This window comes from Sceloporus occidentalis, unplaced genomic scaffold (assembly GCF_023333645.1).
Source record: "Sceloporus occidentalis isolate IW3139 unplaced genomic scaffold, rSceOcc1.0.p SCAF_4, whole genome shotgun sequence".
Taxonomy (NCBI): domain Eukaryota; kingdom Metazoa; phylum Chordata; class Lepidosauria; order Squamata; family Phrynosomatidae; genus Sceloporus; species Sceloporus occidentalis.
In genome coordinates this window covers 115265888-115285985 of record NW_028316984.1, presented here as the reverse complement: position 1 = coordinate 115285985, position 20098 = coordinate 115265888, and the positions used below count along the sequence as shown (strand labels likewise).

Below are 20098 nucleotides of genomic sequence, written 5' to 3'. Positions count from 1 at the left end.
AGCCAGGCTCCCTTCTAAGCCCCGGAAGCGCAAACGTTCAGGATGCCTTCAGGGCCCCACTGAGCATGTGCAAGGGTCCCAGTTTGAATCGTTGAATCCCCCATGGTATGCACTGGTGTGGAAATACAATTTGCACTCACTCCGCTTTGCCTGAATCCGCATCATGTGACTTCCTTCGATTTGATTCCCCCTCAGTTCGGAAGGGCAACAGAACAGCAAACAGGTATGAAAATACATTTTCGTTATCACGTGAATGCGAATCGGGCGCCCCAAGCGGGAAGAAGCGGCATTAAAAAGGTGCTGCTTTTCCCCGCTTCTTTTCTGTATGATGCGCAGCTGCGCAGCTCCGTCTGTAAGCTGCTGCACCGGTACGCCAGAATTGTTACGCTGCTAATTTAAGTTGCCCATTAAAAGCTCCATGTCTGCTGCGTCACATAATGAGTCGGGGTCCTGGAACATGCGCAGTTTGCAGTCAGGCTTTAATTGCAGCGTCAGCTGCCATGCAGGTGTGGAAGCTGCAGCACAGCTGCAGCGCATTTTAAGACTCCTAACCCTAACCCTAATCCTAACCCTAACCCTAACCCTAACCCTAGAGCAACATGTACGCATGCGCTGCTAGAATCGGGAAAAGTTTGGAATTTAAAATGAACCCCTACACACATTCCTGTGCCATTTTCACCTAACAATAAAAACCCCTAAAACTTTAAATATTTACATATGTACAAGGGAGGTGATGGGGGATGGCAGGGGGACAGCGGTGGCAGAGGCGACAGCTGTGGCTGTGCATTGCAGATTCAGCAGGAGCGCGGGGACCAAAGGAGAGGAGGCATCCATGATGCTGGTGACATTGGCAACGTGCAAGTGGACAAGGATGCCAACACCAGCTGATCACCAGCTGGCAGGAGACCACTATTGTTCTTGGGCAGGGCGAGGGAAAAAGTTTTAAAGGGGCTTGGGCGCTTTAAATGTGCACATAAGCTTTCTGCCGCCGCTGCTGAGCGCCGCAGCTGCACAGCTGCGCATCCGCCAGCCGGCAAAAGAAAAAAAAGCCCCGTTTTTGGCCGCCCGTGCAGAAGCTGCCTCTCTCTTTGCAGCGTCCTCCGAGGCGGCGGTTTGGAAACTGCGGGTCAGAAACGGCCCCAGGTGAGGCGTCTTCACTTCCCCCCCATGTGGAAGCCCCATACACATGAGCCACACCCCCGGGGCGGGTAGTCTGGAGGCTCCGTATTCAGCAGAATACACCTCCAAGACGTCTTCCCCTGCCCGTCTGTACCCCGCCATAGTCCCCTCCCATTGCACAAGGACTGGTTTTCCCTTGCCTTTGGAGCAAATCTTCATCTGCACCTTCTCTTTGAGGGCTGCATGCACACTCAAAAACAAGGCCTGGGAAGGAGGGAGACAGACACTTCCACATTGGGTCACTGCCTCATGTTTATCTCCTCCCCCTTACCATAAAGGAGCAAAGACAGGGATAGTATCATTTTCTTTAAAAGTGTCAGAGATCAAGCACTTGAAATTCCTGGTACATATCATGGGCTCCTGATTTCAAGTGAATGGCTTAACAGATCCATCAACAGATGTTTTTTTCTAATTGTGAAGAGTGGGTAACAGAAATACATGTTTAGAAATCTTAACTTAAACCTTGAATTCATGTTTTTAACATTCTTTAAAAATATTACATCATACCAAATTTTCACTTCAACCACATGAAACTGAATGAAAATGCATTTAGGCTATGTATATGATATTGTAATTTAAAGAAATAATTTTAATTTCGCTAGTTGCTTAGTTCACAACTATTACCACTACATTCAGTGACAGATGGGAATTATGATTTATGGGTAACATCAGTACAAAATAATTACTAAGGATTCTGTATGGTGTGGTATGGGAGTAGGTCAATGGGGGGAGGGTGACACCATGAGTTACTGCAGTGGGTGACACCAACCCCAGGGATGCCACTGCCCAGACAGGCTCCAAAAATGCTCTCAATGGCCTCTAGAGGACTTTGGAGGCAAAATAAATTACCTGGGAGGCCCTGGGAGCCACAGAAACAGCCTTGGGGCCACATGCAACCTATGGACCACACTTTAACTCCCCATTATACATTATACTGTTTATGGACAGTTTGCATAAAGCTGAGTAGTAATATTACTGTTCAAAATGAGGCCAGATTTGTATTTTCATGAAATCTGAGAAATGACATATTGATGTTAATGGAAGTAGAACCCCTTTGTCCAACATTTTTAGGTACAATTCATGACCTTAGCATTAAGAAGAATCAAATCTCTTTGGTCTACCTACATAAGCCTTTGCTGATCCAAGTGCTAATACGTTCAGAGAGATCTGGGAAGCAGTTCTTGACCAAATCTTCAGATGTGACTGTCGCTAGAGCATTGATACTTGCAGCCACTGTACTGTGAATGCAAACATGCACAACATAAGAATGTTAATTCAGATAGTAAAAAATCTGTAATAATTCATACAGAACCAAAATCTAGCCAGATTTGGGTTAATGCTGACAGTAAAATCTGTATGACTCATACAACGAGAACATGCAGACTGTCATTTTAGGCCACCTCCACTTCTTGAATCTTGAAAAACTTTGATAACATGTCAGCCTGCACTCAAAATAATAAAGATCCAGTCACAGAATACTTCCATAGTGTTATTCTATTCTACCTATATTCACACAGAGCTTGGAAATGTTACTTTTTTGGACTACAACCTCCAGAAGCCTCCAGCACTGCTGTATTCCAAAAAAATGTTTTTTCACCAAGCTCTGCATTCACATATCCTTCTCCTCATCCACTTTTACACTTAGTTCTTTGAGCAGTTTTAGAGAAGAGACCTTGTTTGACTGCCCTGAATGCTATTGAGATTATTCAGAGCTAATTGACCATTTGATGATAAAATCTACTCTTGTGAATGGCATTTCAGAAGGAATAAGAAGCCAGGTAATAATAATAATAATAATAATAATAATAATAATAATAATAGTTTATTTTCTTGCCTCTCCCAGATGGATCAAGGCGGGATTACAGACCACTAAAATACATAAATAATAAATAAAAATTTTATTTATATACCGCCCTTCTATAAATCAGGGCGGTGTACAGCATTCCACAAGATACAATACATAAAAATACATTCAGATTAAAATCCAATAAAACACTCCAGCCAGCTTGCCACTACTGACGTAAAGAAGAGGGTGAGGTTATTCGGGGCTCGCATCGGGGTATGCCTGTTTGAATAGAAAGGTCTTCAGCCCCTTTTTGAACTGGGTTAGGGAGGTGGCCGAGTGGAGCTCAATGGGCAGAGAGTTCCAGAGGTTGGGGGCCGAGGTGGTGAAGGCCCTCTTGGAAGTAGAAACTAATCTGGCCCCTGGAACCCTTAACAACTGTTGCCCAGATGTTCTGAGTGTGCGGGGCGGATTGTATGGAGAGAGGCGGTCCTCAAGGTACCCTGGGCCCAAGCCATTTAGGGCTTTATAGGTAATAACCAACACCTTGTATTGCGCCCGGAAGCGAATAGGCAGCCAGTGCAAATCCTTAAGCACTGGTGTTATATGACTGGTTCTGGGTATGCCAGTAACCAGTCGGGCTGCCATATTCTGCACTAATTGTAGCTTCCGGGTATGGTACAAGGGTTGCCCCAAGTAGAGCGTGTTGCAGAAATCCAAGCGAGAGGTTACCAGAGCATGTACTACAGTTTCAAGGTCCCCCTGGCCCAGGTAGGGATGCAGCTGGCGTATCAGCCAAAGCTGATAACAGGTGCTCCTGACCATCGCATCCACCTGAGATGTAAGGTGGAGCGACGAGTCAAGGAACACCACCAAACTGCGTACTGAGTCCTTCACAGGAAGCGTGATCCCGTTCAGGACAGGTGGAACCACCGCCATTCCCAGGCCAGGAGAACCTATCACAAGCACCTCCGTTTTCTCTGGATTCAGGCTGAGTCTGTTTTCCCTCATCCAGCCCATTACCGACTCCAGACAGGCCACGAGAGGAGAGATGCCATCCCCGGTCACTGCATCAGTCGGAGACATAAGAGAAGACTATTTGGGTGTTATCAGCGTACTGATAACCCCGCGCCCCATGACTCCGGATGATCTCTCCCAGTGGTTTCATGTAAATGTTGAAAAGCATGGGAGACAGAATGGCTCCTTGAGGGACCCCAGATGTAAGGGCTCTCTTATCGGAGCACACGTCTCCCAGCTGCACCATCTGGAACCTCCCAGAGAGGTAGGATCGGAACCACTGGAGCGCAGTGCCCCCGATTCCCACCTCTGCCAGGCGCTCCAGAAGGATACCATGGTCTATGGTATCGAAAGCCGCTGAGATGTCTAAGAGCACCAGCAGGGACACGCTACCCCTGTCAATGCCCAGATGGAGGTCATCGACCAAGACGACCATAGCAGTCTCAACCCCGTAGCCCGCCCAAAAGCCGGTTTGAAATGGGTCTAGATAATCCGTTTCATCCAAGATCGATTGAAGCTGGTTTGCAACCGCCCTCTCGATCACCTTCCCCAAAAATGGCAATAGCGAAACTGGCCGATAATTATTATGCATCAGGGGGTCGAGGGAGGGCTTTTTAAGCAGAGGTTTTACTATGGCCAATTTTAAGCTTGATGGAAATTGCCCGTCCCTCAAGGATGTATTAATGATCCGGTGTAACAATGAAGTTACCACCGGTCCCCCCTGAGCCGCTAGCCATGAGAGTCAGGGATCGAGAGAACAAGTTGTCTTCCGAACACTTCTAAGGATCTTGTCCACATCATCGGTACTAACAGACTCAACCTGATCCAGTTTAATAGAGTACACGGAGGCTCTGGATACCTCTTCTCTAGGCTCTGCTCTAATGCTGACATTAAGACCTTCGCTTATCCGAGAGGTTTTATCCACGAAGAAGTTATTAAATTGGTCACAGCAGGCCTTAGAAGGTTCAAGGATCTGGTTCGGGGCAGGGGGGAGCTGAGTTAGCTCCCTGACAACCCTGAGCAACTCTGCTGGACGCGACTCCGCGGACGCATAGAACGAATTCTTAGCTGCTCGTATCGCCTCTCCGTAGTCCTCCAAAAGGCGGTCTAGGAGAGCCTTGTCGGCTAAGCGCAGGTGTTTCCGCCAACGGTGCTCTAGCACCGCTTCCTCGCCCGGAGGTCTTCCGTATACCAGGGCTTCCGTTTGGAAGCAGGCCTGAGAGGGCGCTTGGGAGTGATACTGTGTATAGCCCTGGAGAGACCGGTATCCCAGATACCAGTCAGGACATCAACAGACTCGCCGTCATTTCCAACCATGTGCCCCTCTAGGGCTTCCTGGAACCTTTTGGGTTCCATCAGCCTTCGAGGGTGGACTATTCTAATAGGTCCACCACCCCCGGGGGGGATCTGGGTAGAAGCCTTGATTTTTGCCTCCACCAGGAAATGATCCGTCCATGACAGGGCAGAAATATTAGTTATTTCCGCCCACGGATTTTCCGTATCCGTACAAAAGACCAGATCGAGTGTATTACCCGCAAAGTGCGTTGGACCCGAAACCAATTGGGACAGGCCCATGGCCGCCATGGTATCCATGAATTCCCGAGCCGCACCGGGTGGAATATAGTTGGCCGCGAAGGGGATGTTGAAATCACCCAGGACAAGTAGCCTGGGTGTTTCCAGCATCAGCTCCGAGACCAACTGTGTCAGCTTGTAAAGGGAGTCTGTTAGCGCACAGGGTGGCCGATACACCAACAAAATCCCTAGACTGTCCCTGGCCTTCAAGGTCAAGTAAATACACTCAATGAAGGAAGTTTGACGGATATGGTTCCTGATAAGAGACAAGGTGTTCTTATGTACCAAGGCAACACCCCCCCCCCCCCCGCCCACCTAACCTGGACTGGTCCTTCAATGAAAACCCGGCCGGGAGAGCCTGAGCCCACACAGCTTCCCCTTCAGGCCCAAGCCAGGTTTCAGTAATGCAAGCCAGGTCGCAGTTGCTATCTACTAATAGATCATGGACAATGTGGGTCTTGTTGTTAATGGACCTGGCATTGCACAGGAGCAGAGACAGGGTTTGTGGCACGGTTGGAATGACCCTCAGGTCCTTTTGGTTAGGAGGGGACAGGAAGGAGAGATAGATATTAAGCATCGATCTCGCCTTCCTCTGTAACGCAAGTCCACACTCCTACCGCCATACCTCCCCCTGCCCCACACTACCTCAACAGGAGCTCCGCTCATGCAAGAATTACCCTCTACCTCCCCAGCCGAAGCATTCCCCACATCCATATCCTCCCACCCCTTCCGGGCAGCAATAAAGACAGAGATATGACACTACAGTTATTCTCTATCTAAGCGCTGGCACGGACACGATCCTCTTGCCCTTGCGCCGCTGCAAAGATACGCAGCTGCGCAGCTGCAGAGATATGAAAGTCGAGTGTTCAGTCCATGGGCGGCCCCCCGGGCCAGTGCGCAGATGTGCACCTCCAACAACCCGGGGAAAAACCGCCCGGCAGCAACACAGTTCTCAGCAGGAGTCCGGTGGCAAGGGGAGGCGTGACGGAGGAGGAAACCAGGCAGGCTGGCTTTGTACGTGCCGCTGCCCTGACACGCCCCTCTCCCCGCCTTCCCCCCAGGTGTCCCTGAATTCAGCTAACCAAGGCTGCCACCGAGATTCTGAGGAGATGGAAAGTCCGGTGTTCAGTCCGTGGGCGGCCCCCTGGGCCGGTACGCAGATGCGCACCTCCAACAACCCAGGGAAAAACCGCCTGGCAGCAACACAGTTCTCAGCAGGAGTCCGGTGGCAAGGGGAGGCGTGACATACATCAATACACATCAGTAAAATTAATAACAATTAATTTTAAAAACTAACTCATCCTCAATGCAATGCAATGAAGTTATGCAGTAGTCAGAAGATGTTTCTTACATAACGTCAGATGGGTAAGCTCATCGGAATACAGTGAATACCAGGTCTGAGGAGGTCCTGAGTGTTAAAGGTTAAAGCCAGCAAATTGAGAAATGCTTTGATGTGTGTGTGTCTGACCATGAGCATCCAGCACCAGAAGGACAAGGCTAATTAGCCACAGCTGAAGCTCATAGGCACAAGGTCACTCTGCTTGCCTATGTGCAGCAAAGCCTGGATGATGAAACATGTGTCTGCATGGACAGAAGGACACTTTACAGTGTGGGACAGGAAGTGACTGAGTTTGGGAGACCGCATGGTCTAGAGTGTATATAAACTCAAGTAATTGCTTGTGGGTTTGAGTAGGAATTGGTATTCATTTGATCTGTAGCATTGGTGATTTATGGTTAGCACTCTGTAAATAAAGATAGCACTTTTGGGAGTCTGACTTCTGTAGTTGTTTATTCAGCTGGAGCCGGAGCAGCAGCAATTGCTGGAGAGTTCCCGAGATTCCTGCAATTCCTTCACTTCTGGAAGACATCCAGTGCCTGTCATCGTCACTGAGGACTGTGAACCATGTTTCTGCAAATTTGTCAACTACTCTGCTATATTCCAGAATTGGTTTATAAGCGCAGCAGTTTTTCTGCCAATAGTTATTGGGCTCAGCAGTTATATTGACACTGAGTAACCATGCAAGCAAGCGATGGAGGGGAGAGGGTATTTATGGTAGTGTCAGCTGCAGGACTTAGTGTTTCTCTGCTGAGTACTAATCTGATGGCCATGACCTTCCCCCAAACACAAATCACCCATCATATCTTAGCCAGGATAGCCTGCAACAGTGGGGAGGGATGAAAGTTGGGATGCAATTCATAGTTTTCACATCAGGACGATTGGCAGAGCCTTGAGGGATGGTGGGGATTTGATACCCTCCATGATAGAGACCAGAATTTTCAATATAAGCAAGGTCCATTGGACTAAGCTGAGGCATGTGATGGGAGGCGGAGTCAGTATATAAGGACAGTACACCCCCCATCCTGCCCCTTTTCCATGAAGCAGCCCACCCTCCCACCCTAAATGCAGTATGAACTTTGTTGGTCGCTTTGGGGCCGGGTAGGAATTTTCTCCCCTTTTCCCGGGGTTTTTTGCCTACCCCATACTGTGTGCCGGGACTGGTGATTGGCTTTGGGTGGCTGTTAAATAGGTTTCACTGGCCCATATGGGGTTAAAGAACTGTTTGGTACGCACCATTGGCACCCCTTTGTGGTGAAAGGTTAGGCTCTTGATCAGCTTAACACGTTAAGGGGCGTGGAGTTGTGAGAGAACCTGCCTTTGGGGTAGACATGGGGGTTTTGCTCAACCTTACAAATTTGTGGGGTTTGGGGGAGAGTGCCTTATGTTTACCTTCCTAGGACTGGACTGAGGATGCAATCCGAATCATCCGATTTACCTCAGGGTTCAGTGTTTGTGCCCAAAGGGAAGGCTGAAGAGGAAGTCTAGGTTTGACCCTGCCTTCAGCTGGACCTGCACCAGGCTTTTCACTTTAATCAATTTGCTCAGAGTTTAAAGTTAAGGTTGAAGTTCAAGTGCTTAGCTTTAAACAGATTATAGGTCAAATAAATGGCCCTTTATTCATCCAATTTACGTGTCTGGTCTCGTTATTTCATGGTTGGGTATCAATATTTAATTCTGACATGGAAGAACAAAGTGTTCCAAAAGTTTTTGTTTTTGTTTTTTGCTTTGTGAGCTTTGCAAGAGTTTTAATTAATTTGTGCAATAGTTTCCCCCCTTTCATTCTTTCTTTCTGCAAAAATAAAATCATAGTTTTTTGTGGGTTTTTCGGGCTATGTGGCCATGTTCTAGAAAAGTTTCTAATTGATGTTTCGCCAGCATCTGTGGCTGGCATCTTCAGAGAGTGCTTGCCTGGAAAGGACAGAGAGATGGGGTAGCAATGGGAAGCCCTCTAAGCCCTGTGATAGCAAACTTTTACATGGAATACTTTGAAAAGCAAGCCCTGGAAACAGGACAGAAAAAGCTTACAACTTGGTTTCAATACGTGGATGACACTTTCACCATTTGGAGCCATGGAGAAGAAGATCTGGCTGTATTCCTGAACCTTCTGAACAACATCCACCCCAACATCCAATTCACTATGGAAAAAGAAAAGGAAGGAACACTGCCATTCCTGGATGTCCTAGTCATCCGCAAACTGAACCAACATTTGGGTCACACAGTATACAGAAAACCCACACATATAGACAGATACCTGCACAAGAACTCCAACCATCACCCAGGACAAAAAAGAAGCACAATCAAAACACTGGTAGACTGGACAAAACGCATCTGTGAACCCGACTTCTTGGAAGATGAACTGAAGCACTTGGACCAAGCTCTACAGGCTAATGGTTATTCCAGCTCAGACATCAGAAGGGCTGTCAGGCCCAGAAAAACCCAGAGGAGTTAAGACAAGCAGCCACCCAAAGGGAAGGTATTTTTACCATACATCAAAGGAGTCACAGACAGAATAGGCAAAGTGGTGAGGAAGTGCGACCTTCAAATAAATGGTTTACAAACTCACAAAGAAATCCAGCAAATGCTTCACTCATCCAAGGACCAGAGACCCCCTCTCACAGCCACAGGAGTTTACCGCATACCATGCAGCTGCGGACAAGTCTACATAGGGACCACCAAAAGCAGTGTGCAAACAAGAATCAAGGACACACGAGAAACACTGCAGACTGGGACAGCCAGAAAAATCAGCAGTAGCAGAACATGTTACAAACCACCCTGGGCACAAAAGCAATGTTTTGCACAAAAAGTAATGGTTTTTTTTCAACAGAAAATAGCATTTAAAAATATGTTTTGCAAAACCTTTTTAGAGGAGGCATAAAAAAGGCCTCAATCCCAGATGCATTATTTAGTGCCCACCAGAGGCATTCTAGTGTTACAAGGTTGGTGGTAGCTGTAGCTGTCTTGCTTGGTGCTTTTTAAAAAGAGTACTAAGGAAGTAAGTATGTGATGGATTTTGTGTATGTGTGTGTACCCATGCCATGACAGACAGTGGTTATCAAAGGTGTGGAACATATTTGGAGGGATAGGATTAGTACTTTTGATAGGTTCTTTAAAGTTCAGACCAAACCTGGAGTGAATTCACTACCCCACCAACATGGAAGCTACCAGTCACAACTGTAAGAGATAGTGTGTGTGTGTGTGTGTGTGTGTCAGAGGATGAGACTTGCACCCTAGATAGGTAGTGAAATTCACTTCACCATGAATGGATGCTGATGCTATGAGAATCTTGGGCCAATCTGCACTTTAAGTATTGAACTGCATATATTGTTAAGGATTGGCAGGCAAAGAGGCCCCTTTGTGCTATAAGAGAAGAAAGGATATGGCCAAGGACTGGATTATCTCACTAGTTCTTATGGTGAAACAATATTGTTTAGATATTTAGACATTTTATCTCAAAAGCCCCAGAGCAGTTTATAATATTGCAATATTAAAAACCATGAAATACTGTAGAATCAAAACCAAAATATAAGGAATCAAGGGCCCTTTACAAAAGGGCCTTTTAGTACATACTGTGTACATACTAGGGTTGCCCGGCAGCATCTCTTTCAGATGCCCCCAACCCTAGTATGTACACGGTACATACAAAATGGTAGCGCCCATTCTACATGGGCACCACCATTAGGACCTCACAGCCACCCGCCTCCAAATGGAGCGGCGCAGAGGTGACGTCCTGGTGCTGCGGAAGGGCACCTTCCTTCATTTGTGTCACTGGCGCAGCCTGTACACGGCCCCTTTCTCTTTTTCCCCGCCACTGTCGGGGTGTCCTTGGGGCTTGAAGCCCCAAGGACACCCCTTTCCAGGCCGCGGGAAGCGGCCTTTTGCTGCTTCCCACAGCCTGGAAAAGCGGCAGATTGGGGCTTCAGGGCTGCCGCTGAGGCCCCGATCCATCGGAGAAAGGGATGGGTGCAGGCTGCCCCAAAGGGGCGGTCTGTAAACCGCCAAGGAAAGATTAATAAACCAATAAAATCCATCTGGGCCTTCTCATTTGGACTGCAATTGCTAAAGGACCATTTCTAGTTTTCATATTTGGAACTTGCTTATGAAATTTTCCAGAGAAACAACTACACTTTTACACTTTTATATTTTCAAGTAACCAAATGTATAAACATTTTTCCAAGGAGAACTTTTACAGTCTTCCCTTCTTCCTCTCTCAGTCTGCTAATATAGTATATGCTAAGTAGACACTCCCATTATTTTCTTAAAAGAACATGTACACAAGTACTATGTCTTTATCAACAGCATGTATCTAATATACAACCAACTTCTTAGACTCATTCTAGTAGTCATCACAGGGTAGAAATGAGAATGACTTAATACATAGTACAAATGAGGAAAAGTGCATTTGAGCTCTTTGTTTTCCTCCAAGGCAAGATTCTGTTTAATTTGATTGTGCATTCCTGCATAGCAGTGGGTTGGATTAGATGGCCCTTGTGGGCTCTTCCAACTATATGATTCTATGAATTCACATGAACAGTGATAGTTGGTAGCTTCTGTGCCTGAATGGGTTTTCCTCTGTCTCAAGTTTGATATATTCCCATTCTGTAATGACTAAGATCTGTGAATAACTTTGTGAAGGACAATCCAAAAACAAAATATTTAGGAGGAAGGGAAGCACTAGGAAAGCCAGGATATTAGGAAACATTTTATCTGACTGGTAATCTGTCTATGACATCTTAGATTTTCTGTGAACCTAATTTAGGTTCTCTTTCTTTTATTCTCTCTCCTTCTTCTTCACCTACTTTTTTCTTCATGCACACACTTAATTGATGTAGCCTCTCTAACAACACTGGATGTAGTTTTGGTAGGGAAAATATGTTTTCCTTTTACTCAAGACACATTTCCCTATTACCAGGAATCAGTATCACTTTGCCTTGACTCATCCTGACACTGGCAGTTTTTTAACATAAAAATTAGTGTTTGAATGATATTTCACTACCAAGGAGATAATACCATGGGATTTCTAATTGGTTCACAAAGAGAAAGGGACATCTGTCTTCCAGAGCACACTACAAACTCTGTGCTGGACCACATAGAGAGACACAAAGCACTGCAGCATTTCCTTGCAGAGACAGGGAGGGAGAGAAATGATGCAGCATTTTTGAGAGCAGCACCTTTACCACCAGCACCTGGTTTTTCTTGTCTCTATTATACACGGCATCACCGATAAGACCTAAGTGCTAAAAGCAATTGAATGAGGCACAGACCTGAGTGTTCCACTGAAGGCACATGCAACAAATAATCCTGGAAGTCCTGGGGTTGAGGAAAAGATGATCATGACAAAATACGGCATTAGCTGTTTTGAGGGAGAAAGATACAGTAGGTAGGTTAGTAATGTTCCTCCATTGAAATGAATGAAATTTAGGGGTGCATGTGTGCAGTCTGATGCCCTCCAGAAATGATGGACTGCAGTTCTCTACATCATCAGTCAACATGGCTATTAGTATCATTCTGCTCTGCTCATTCTCTTGTGCAGTTCCTTTGCATACAAAAAGAAAAGGACAGTGCCTTAGCAACTTATTCACTCATCACTTTTTGGACCTTCAATTCTGTCAAGCAGTAGGATCAGCATTGCCAATTTCTGGGGAATTCCCTGGAATCTGGGGAAGTTAATTAATTTTTTCTGGGGATTTTGACTGAATATTCCAGTAAATATTGGGGAATTCCAGGGAATTTAGATTTTGGTAAAACATTCCAGGAAATATTGTCAAGGCTTGTTGGCAATACTGTGGGATATACGTTTATGCAAGGAGTGGCTAAATGCAGAGAGGCCAAGAGCCAGTTTTTGTCCCAGTGCTGACTTCCAGTGGACCACACTTCTGTGTTTTCAGCACAAAAAAAATTGTGATCAGGAAGTAGCCAGAATTCACTTCTATTTCCCATTTCTTGGATTTTGGGGCATTTGTGGCTGATATTTAGTAAAGTAAATTGCCTTGTGGATTGGAGGATATTCCTGACACTGGGGGATTTCTGAGGCAAGAATAAATGTGAGAGAATCAAGGTACTTTGTGGAGTTGAGGACTGCAGGAGGAATTTAAAAAAGAGGAATTGGATCAGAATGTGATCTATGGGTCACACTTTTCCCACCCTTGGTTTCTGCTGACATAGATGGTAGGACCCCATAACCCTAAGGGCATATTTGAGAACAACTGCAGAGTATTCCATCTACATGCCACAAAGATTTTAATTAAATACTTAGCCTTTCATGACATACTTAAATACTTAGAGAATCCTCACTGCCACTGAAGTCACCATAACCTTATTACAAAGATGAGTCAGGAAATAAAAAATATTTCCATTCAGATGTATGATTGATTCCTTTACCTGATCAGGTGCTGAAATGAAACCAGCAGTCCATGGATCACAGCTCCTGAAATGTGAATACATCACCAAGCCACAAAGGACAGCACACACCAGGATGGCCCATAGCCCAACTAAATTAAGATACAGTGCACTAAAGAGAGAGAAAAAGAGAAGATGAAGGCCTTGACTCCTGTTGTGGGAGAAAGATGGCATATAAATTTGAGAGAGAGAGAGAAAAGAGTGAATGATTTTATATTTTTGGAGAAGTGATCATTTTTATATGCCAAAATGTGGCCCAAAACTTATTGCTCCTTTTGCAAAGTCTGTGGCAGTCATATTGGCTATGGGCATATAGATTACACTGGTGATACATAGATAATCCATGATGTGCGATCAATAGACTCAAAGGCATAAGTATTTCTGAGCATGGATGGCAAAACATGACTTCTCAATATATATACAGCAAGGGCAGGATCAGGGCAAACTGCGGCCCATGGGCAGCAAGAAGTCTCCCAAGGTTGGTTGTGGGGTTTGGGGGGGGGGGTATGTTTGTTTTGTTTGTTTTTTTAGAGTTTGTTTCCCCTGAAACCACCCATTACTCCTACAGAGGCTAAAATGTATTTATGCGCCTAGAGATCTCCAGGAGTGATGGTTTAACAATAACACAGATAATTTCTCCTAAGCACAAAAGGCCCCCTCCCATCAAACTGGAAGTGGATGTTGAATTACTTTCTGTTTTGATTTGTTCAGGGTTTTTGTTTTGTTTTGTTTTTCATCTTTCTTGCATTCTGACACATAGTGTTGCCAGCAGCAAATACTGGTAAGGTTGAAAATTTGACCCCCAGACCTACTAAGGTTGCTCATCCTGATGTCCACAGTTGTTCATAATGTACATCTATTTTTCACACAATCTGCAACAGTTAAACCTATAATACCATGGTAATCATAGTGGAAACAGACAGTGTGGATGAAACAGGAACATGCATGCACATGAACACATTCAAACACATGGGTACCCATGGCTCAGTATTAAAATTAACACGTAGCTATTAAAATGTTCCACCTCCACTGACACAAAATCATTTGACTCTGGAGTAACAACAGAAAGGTCAGGTGAACCTACCATGCACAGAAAGCACATGTGATGTCAGAGTGTGTGCCTCCCTGACATGCCAATTGGCCATGGAGTACCCATGTGAAAAGACTATGTTGTTGTCAAGATAAAGAAATGAAACAGGAGATAGACCGATTTAATTTTAGGGGGCCAACAGTTTGTTCATCGCAAATACATTCTTCAAGCAACCCAAGGACAACTGGACATCACCTAATGGCCAAGACAGAAAGTAGAAGGCAGTAAGAAAAGAGAAAACCACATTAAAGGTGGATGGACTCCATCAAGGAAGCTACAGCCCTGAGTCTCTCTGCAACACTTGAGCAAGGCTTCCAGGATAACCTGAAGTTTTCTCATTCATAGGGCCTCCACAAATCAAAGTCAATGTGAAGATAATTAACAACAACAATGGAAGAGCCTCAAATGTATACGCTGATATTCTGTGTGGCCCTTTCACATGGTAGTGTGCAGTCACTGGAAATTCAGCTGCTGGTCGTGTTGCCTGTGGGAGGTAAAAAGCTACCTGATACAACCTTGGAATCCCCTCATATATTCTTTCTACATGTGAAGGAGTTCATTTGAATCTCTCTACTCTAAAAGATTTGAAGCTGATAATTGAGAAGAATGACTGGGAGATATTGTCTAACTCAAAGCTGGGAACCCCTAGTTCTTCTAGATGTTTTAGACTACAACTCCCATAATTCCTTAACATTGGCCATACTAACTGTGGCTTCTGAAAGTTGAATCCCCCAGTATCTGAAGCATCAAATATTTCCTCACACCTAGCATTGGAATATTCTATATGGACTTTAGTTCTTACAAGTACTAATACTGCACAACCAAGTACATATCAAATAGGATTGGGGTTTTTTAAAAGGCTCTTTAATCATGTTCCAGTTTGCAATAACATTCCAGAACTACTTACAGCTTAGCATGCATTTCTGTTTTGCAAGAAATGCATCTTTGTATGGTAGACTGATTCACCCCATAGATTCCTAGCCAGGTAAATGTTCCTCCTACTGCAATTGTCCAAAATGTGTGTCTTCTCAGGGGATCAAGATCAAAGCTACATCAGGAGACACAAGGGAAATCAAATCGTTAATTCCATGTCTAGGTGTACATTTCAGCATTGACTGGTAACTCCTATGTTCAGTGAAGCTGTGAACTCACACTGGGTTTTATTCCAAACTATAAAAGAACTATAGAAAGTGCTGAAACTTAGGGAAGGTAGATATCAGTAACTTGCATAACTCCTTTAATATTTAGAGATTCACCACCTCATTGACAAGGAAGTGCCCAACTACTGCCAAAATATCTTAACTAGTTTAGGCTGTAGTAAATGTACAAAGTTTGCCTTCCATTCATTTCAGTTGTTTCAGATAAGTGTCATTCTTGGCAATAAATGCATCAAATAAGCCTATACCAGAAATAGGAATCCCCCAGTTCCCTAATGGATGGCTATTAGGGGTTCCCACAGCAACCCCTAATAGCCTTCCATCCAATTTCTGCACTCACTGCAGATTGCCCCCAAACACCTCCCAGTCAGAAAGATAATGGAAAGAAAAAAAATTCAAGTTTTTAGGGCAACAAGAACATCCTTCTATTTTTGAAGAACTGGAACTGACCTTTGCACAGAAGGGCAGTTTCAACCTGCAGAGGTCCACAAAGTTGAGAAATGTGGCAGTTGCATCCCGTGCATCCTCTATTGCTGCCCTCCACTGGTCACCACAAATCAAATAATAAAACTCCTTCCTTTCTTGGTGGAGGAGGGCTGAATTATGCCAATTGACAATTTGGTTTCTCTATATAAATTCAGCACTCCGCCACTCATTTTAAGGCATAAAAGTGCAGATATCTCTTTTGAGCATTTCCTTTGAGAAACAGGCCATAGAAAAGAATAAGGTCACAAACAAATGTATTTGGGGAGTAGTCCTTAGAATGAAGAACTCATCGAGATTAATCTGATCTTAGAATTCCATCCCTAGAAGAACATCACCATGGAAACTTCCATGGTGGCTGGGTTTGGAGGTGAGAATTCAAAACTGGATTCATCCCTCTCTCTCTCTCTCTCTCTCTCTCATACACACACACAGAGACGCCTCACCAAAAACAAGGAGAAAGATTATGTTTCAGCTTACCTGTTGCACTGAGGGTGTAGCCATAAACAGTGCAATCCTGTATAAGACTGCTTAGAAATAAGCCATTCTATATATTTATATTTATATTCATAATGCCCCACCTTATATCTCAGGATCTCAGATCAGGCCACAATATAATCCATCCGAACAGTTTAAAACATTTTTTTAAAAAAGAGAATTTAAACATTAAAATATATCAAAGCTTTTAATTCTCAAAACAGGACAATTTAAAAGCAATTCAGACAATTTTAAACCACTCATATGTGTAAATTTAGGTGTTAAATAAGGCTCATCCTCAGGAAAAGGGTATAGCCTTGCAAGCCTAAGGATATTTATTCAAAGAAAAGCCCTACTGAATTTAGTGGCACTTATTTTTAGATAACCATGGTCAGAATTAGACTGTGTATAATGGATCTTGTCCAAATTAACCCTTCCCACCAAGATAACATTTTCCATGCACAGAAGAGGGAGCAACCCTTCCCCACCCCCCCACCCCCACCCCTTTGTGTCTTATGTGGATTCTCAAAATCTGCTGTGGAGATTTGGAGGCTGCAGGATGAAGGAAAGGAAGAAGGGGAAATCAGTGTGACTGGAAAAAACATAAGAAGAATCTGCAGGATTGGACCAGAACTCTGTCTAGTCTAGAAATCTTTTGTATCACTGCTTCTAATAATGTCACAAGCAACAGATGTTCAAGATGTCTGCTTGTGACATCTAATCCATGGAGAGTCTTTAGCTGTGATGGGACAATAATTAACAAATGGATCACGGACAACTACACATCTCCTCACCTTTCCTGCCTGCTTGATACAAAAGATTTCTAGCTGCAAACCATCTTATTTTTCTCTTTACTTCGACCTATTGCTGTTTCAGTATGGTTACCTGTTGAGTCTACCTGACAACAACATAATTTCAATTGCTTTCAGAATATTTTCCTTTTCCTTTTCTATTCATTTCCCTCCCTCATTCACATAACCTTCTCATTCTGGTTAAAGCAATGAGCCTTTGCTTCAGAAGTTAAAGTGATCTGGATGGGTTCCCCCTGCTACATATCACTGCCTTTGTTCTGTGATTCTACCTTTCCATTATGAAATCCACTCTGTACTTGCTCTACTGATTGAAGTTCTTACAATTCCTTTTTCCACTTGATATGGTAGCTGCTGTCCAGACATGAAAAACCTTAGGTACAATTTTTCAAATGTGCCAGCCTTATTTGCTCACCTTTCTTCTTCCCTTAGTTGTAGCCATGCTTTCATCTTTATTACTTTTATAATTTTGCTTTATCTCCATTGTTCTCCACTTTTTATTGCCCATGAACTATGGCTGACATGTATCACTCTGTCACAGTTTCCCTCTCAAATCCCAGAGCTTAGTCTGGCTCCTGTCTACACAATGCTTGTGAAGTTTGGACCTCCTTTTCACTTCATTATTATAAATTGTGGAATCCTGGGATTTGCAGTTTAGGGGGGCATTTAGAATTCTCAGCAGAGACCTCTAGTGCCTCACTGAACTACAAACCCCAGGATTCTACATGACATGGTTATGGCAGTTAAAGTGGAATCACAGTGTTATAATTCTGCAGTGTGAAAGGGCCCTTAGTGCTATTTTTAAAACTAGTGTCATGGCCAGTCACAAGGCCAGGTCCCATCTCTGCTCTCCCAGCCCCAGTGGATTTGGCTCAGCCAGACCCCAGCTCTGTGAGGTCCTCTCCAGTGGAGCCTGGGGCTCAGCAGCCCAGCCTTGCCCCAATAGAAGTGCCAGACTTGGGAGAAATAAAGCAGCAGAACATTGAGGTTTCTACCTTTAGCCAGAGGAGATCAGAAAGGGCGTGCCTTTGGCATTCCGAGAGGCTTGCTGAGAAGCACTCATTAGGTAATCAGCAGCTGTGATAAGGGAGCTAAATATAAGACACCTGGCAGACGCTGAGCTCTCTCGTCAGAGTCTATTAGTTCTCATTAGTGAATGCTGTTTGATCTGACTCCTGGCTTCCTAGACCCTTGACTGTCTTTGAATCCTTGACCTCAGACCGGACACCTTGACCAGCCCTCTGGCACTCTTGACCTCAGACTGGACTGGTAGTATTGCTCTCTGTAATCCTGAACTTTGGACTGGCTAGTGGCTTATTCTATTCGGACGTCGTTGGCATTGTTGAGGAACTGCTTCTTGGCAGCTCGGTGTGTTTACCTTTTGCCCAACAGGCTCTTATCAGCTGTGTGAGTGTGTGTTGGCAGCATTCCCAGACAGCTAACACCATCCATATTGCTTCATTCTAGTCAGCCTTCCTCTTCCCTCCTTCTTCCTAACAGATTGCAAGGGAAGCAAGTATGTCCTACTTTGTTTTTCTCTTAACTTATCTGTTATTTAAATAGATCCGTTTATTTTCCAAAAATTTTCCCCACATATTTGATCAAAGTCAGGTTTTTAAAAAATTAGATTTTGCTGCAAACTTCCAAGGTACTCCATATTACTTCTTTCTTCTTTTGAGTATCTATCTATACATGGGAGAGTCACATAACTAACAAGGAGATGTAGCTCAATTCTTATCAAGATGCCCAGCTAGACAATCACTGAGAGACTTTAGAAACAGGGACATGATGCACTTCAGCTAGACACTGGAATAAAAACCACAATTTTCAGTGCTTCTGTAACTAATATTGTAACAGTGGAAAATAATTACTCAAGTATCTCTGTTCAATAGAATATATGCAAGACAAACAACCAGATTGAAAAAACAGAACAAAGTAAACAGAGAATTAAGCTGTGTGAAGATTGCTAAATCTGCCTCTGAACAGTGAAGAAGGGAATTATCTGTTTTTCACTTCCAGTAAGAAATTATCTTTCCTGCCATAAAAAATGGTTTTATCATTTCACATGTAATATACATATGTAATAAACAAGGCCATCAATCTGAGTATGGCACCTTTCTGCTTACTCAAATATAGTGAGGCGTGATCCATTACCAGCATTTTCCCAGATGTTTGTGAAGCCCCCATTCTTAAGAGTTCCTTGAATTAAAACGGTTAAGAACCCAGTCAGCATAACGACCAGTTGAAAGGCATCTGTCCAGACAACAGCTTTTAATCCTCCCTATGGAGGAAGAAAAAACAATTTGTCTTCAGTTGGAGTATATTGTACAAGTAAAAAACAAAAATGAAACTTCCTTCAATATAAAGCAAGTTCTTGATATATTTCTAGTGCTTCAGACATCCTTCCCTCACAGAATTATCATTACCTTTGGAGATGTGGTCTACCCAAATTCCATGTTGACCCCACCTTCTTTCTGTTCTTTCTGTAGGAACCATTTTCCAACAGCAGTGGCTGGTGATTTCTATGTAGGTGTAGAAAAGAAGGACTAAAATCTGGAGCAGATTCTCTGCTTGGCTGACATAGAAACCACCAGCTATCCCTGATTTTGACTGTTTTGTGCTACCCACACATGTGTTCATAAACATTGTTGTCAATTGTTGTTGGTGGTACTGATTTTGAGATGGCAAGGAACGGGAATGTATCCCTATGGTCTAGCCATCAGACTGACACTCTTCTTCCTTTCATACTACACAGTTGTAGCACTGTGATTCCGCTTTACCTTCCACATCAACATC

General features: G+C 44.1%; 1 protein-coding gene across 2 annotated transcripts in view; it reads right to left on the bottom strand.

Annotated features, from left to right (window-relative positions):
* SLC5A12 (solute carrier family 5 member 12) overlaps window positions 1–20098 on the bottom strand; it is a 51074-nt gene that overhangs the window by 10632 nt on the left and 20344 nt on the right. For both annotated transcript variants that reach the window (XM_089523480.1, XM_089523481.1), the window contains exons 5-9: window positions 19429–19583; window positions 15284–15424; window positions 13269–13398; window positions 12152–12240; window positions 2305–2417 (exon numbers count right to left, since the gene is read on the bottom strand). In XM_089523480.1, the coding sequence (XP_089379606.1) occupies window positions 2305–2417; window positions 12152–12240; window positions 13269–13398; window positions 15284–15424; window positions 19429–19583 (628 nt within the window). The remainder of the gene's footprint in view (window positions 1–2304; window positions 2418–12151; window positions 12241–13268; window positions 13399–15283; window positions 15425–19428; window positions 19584–20098) is intronic.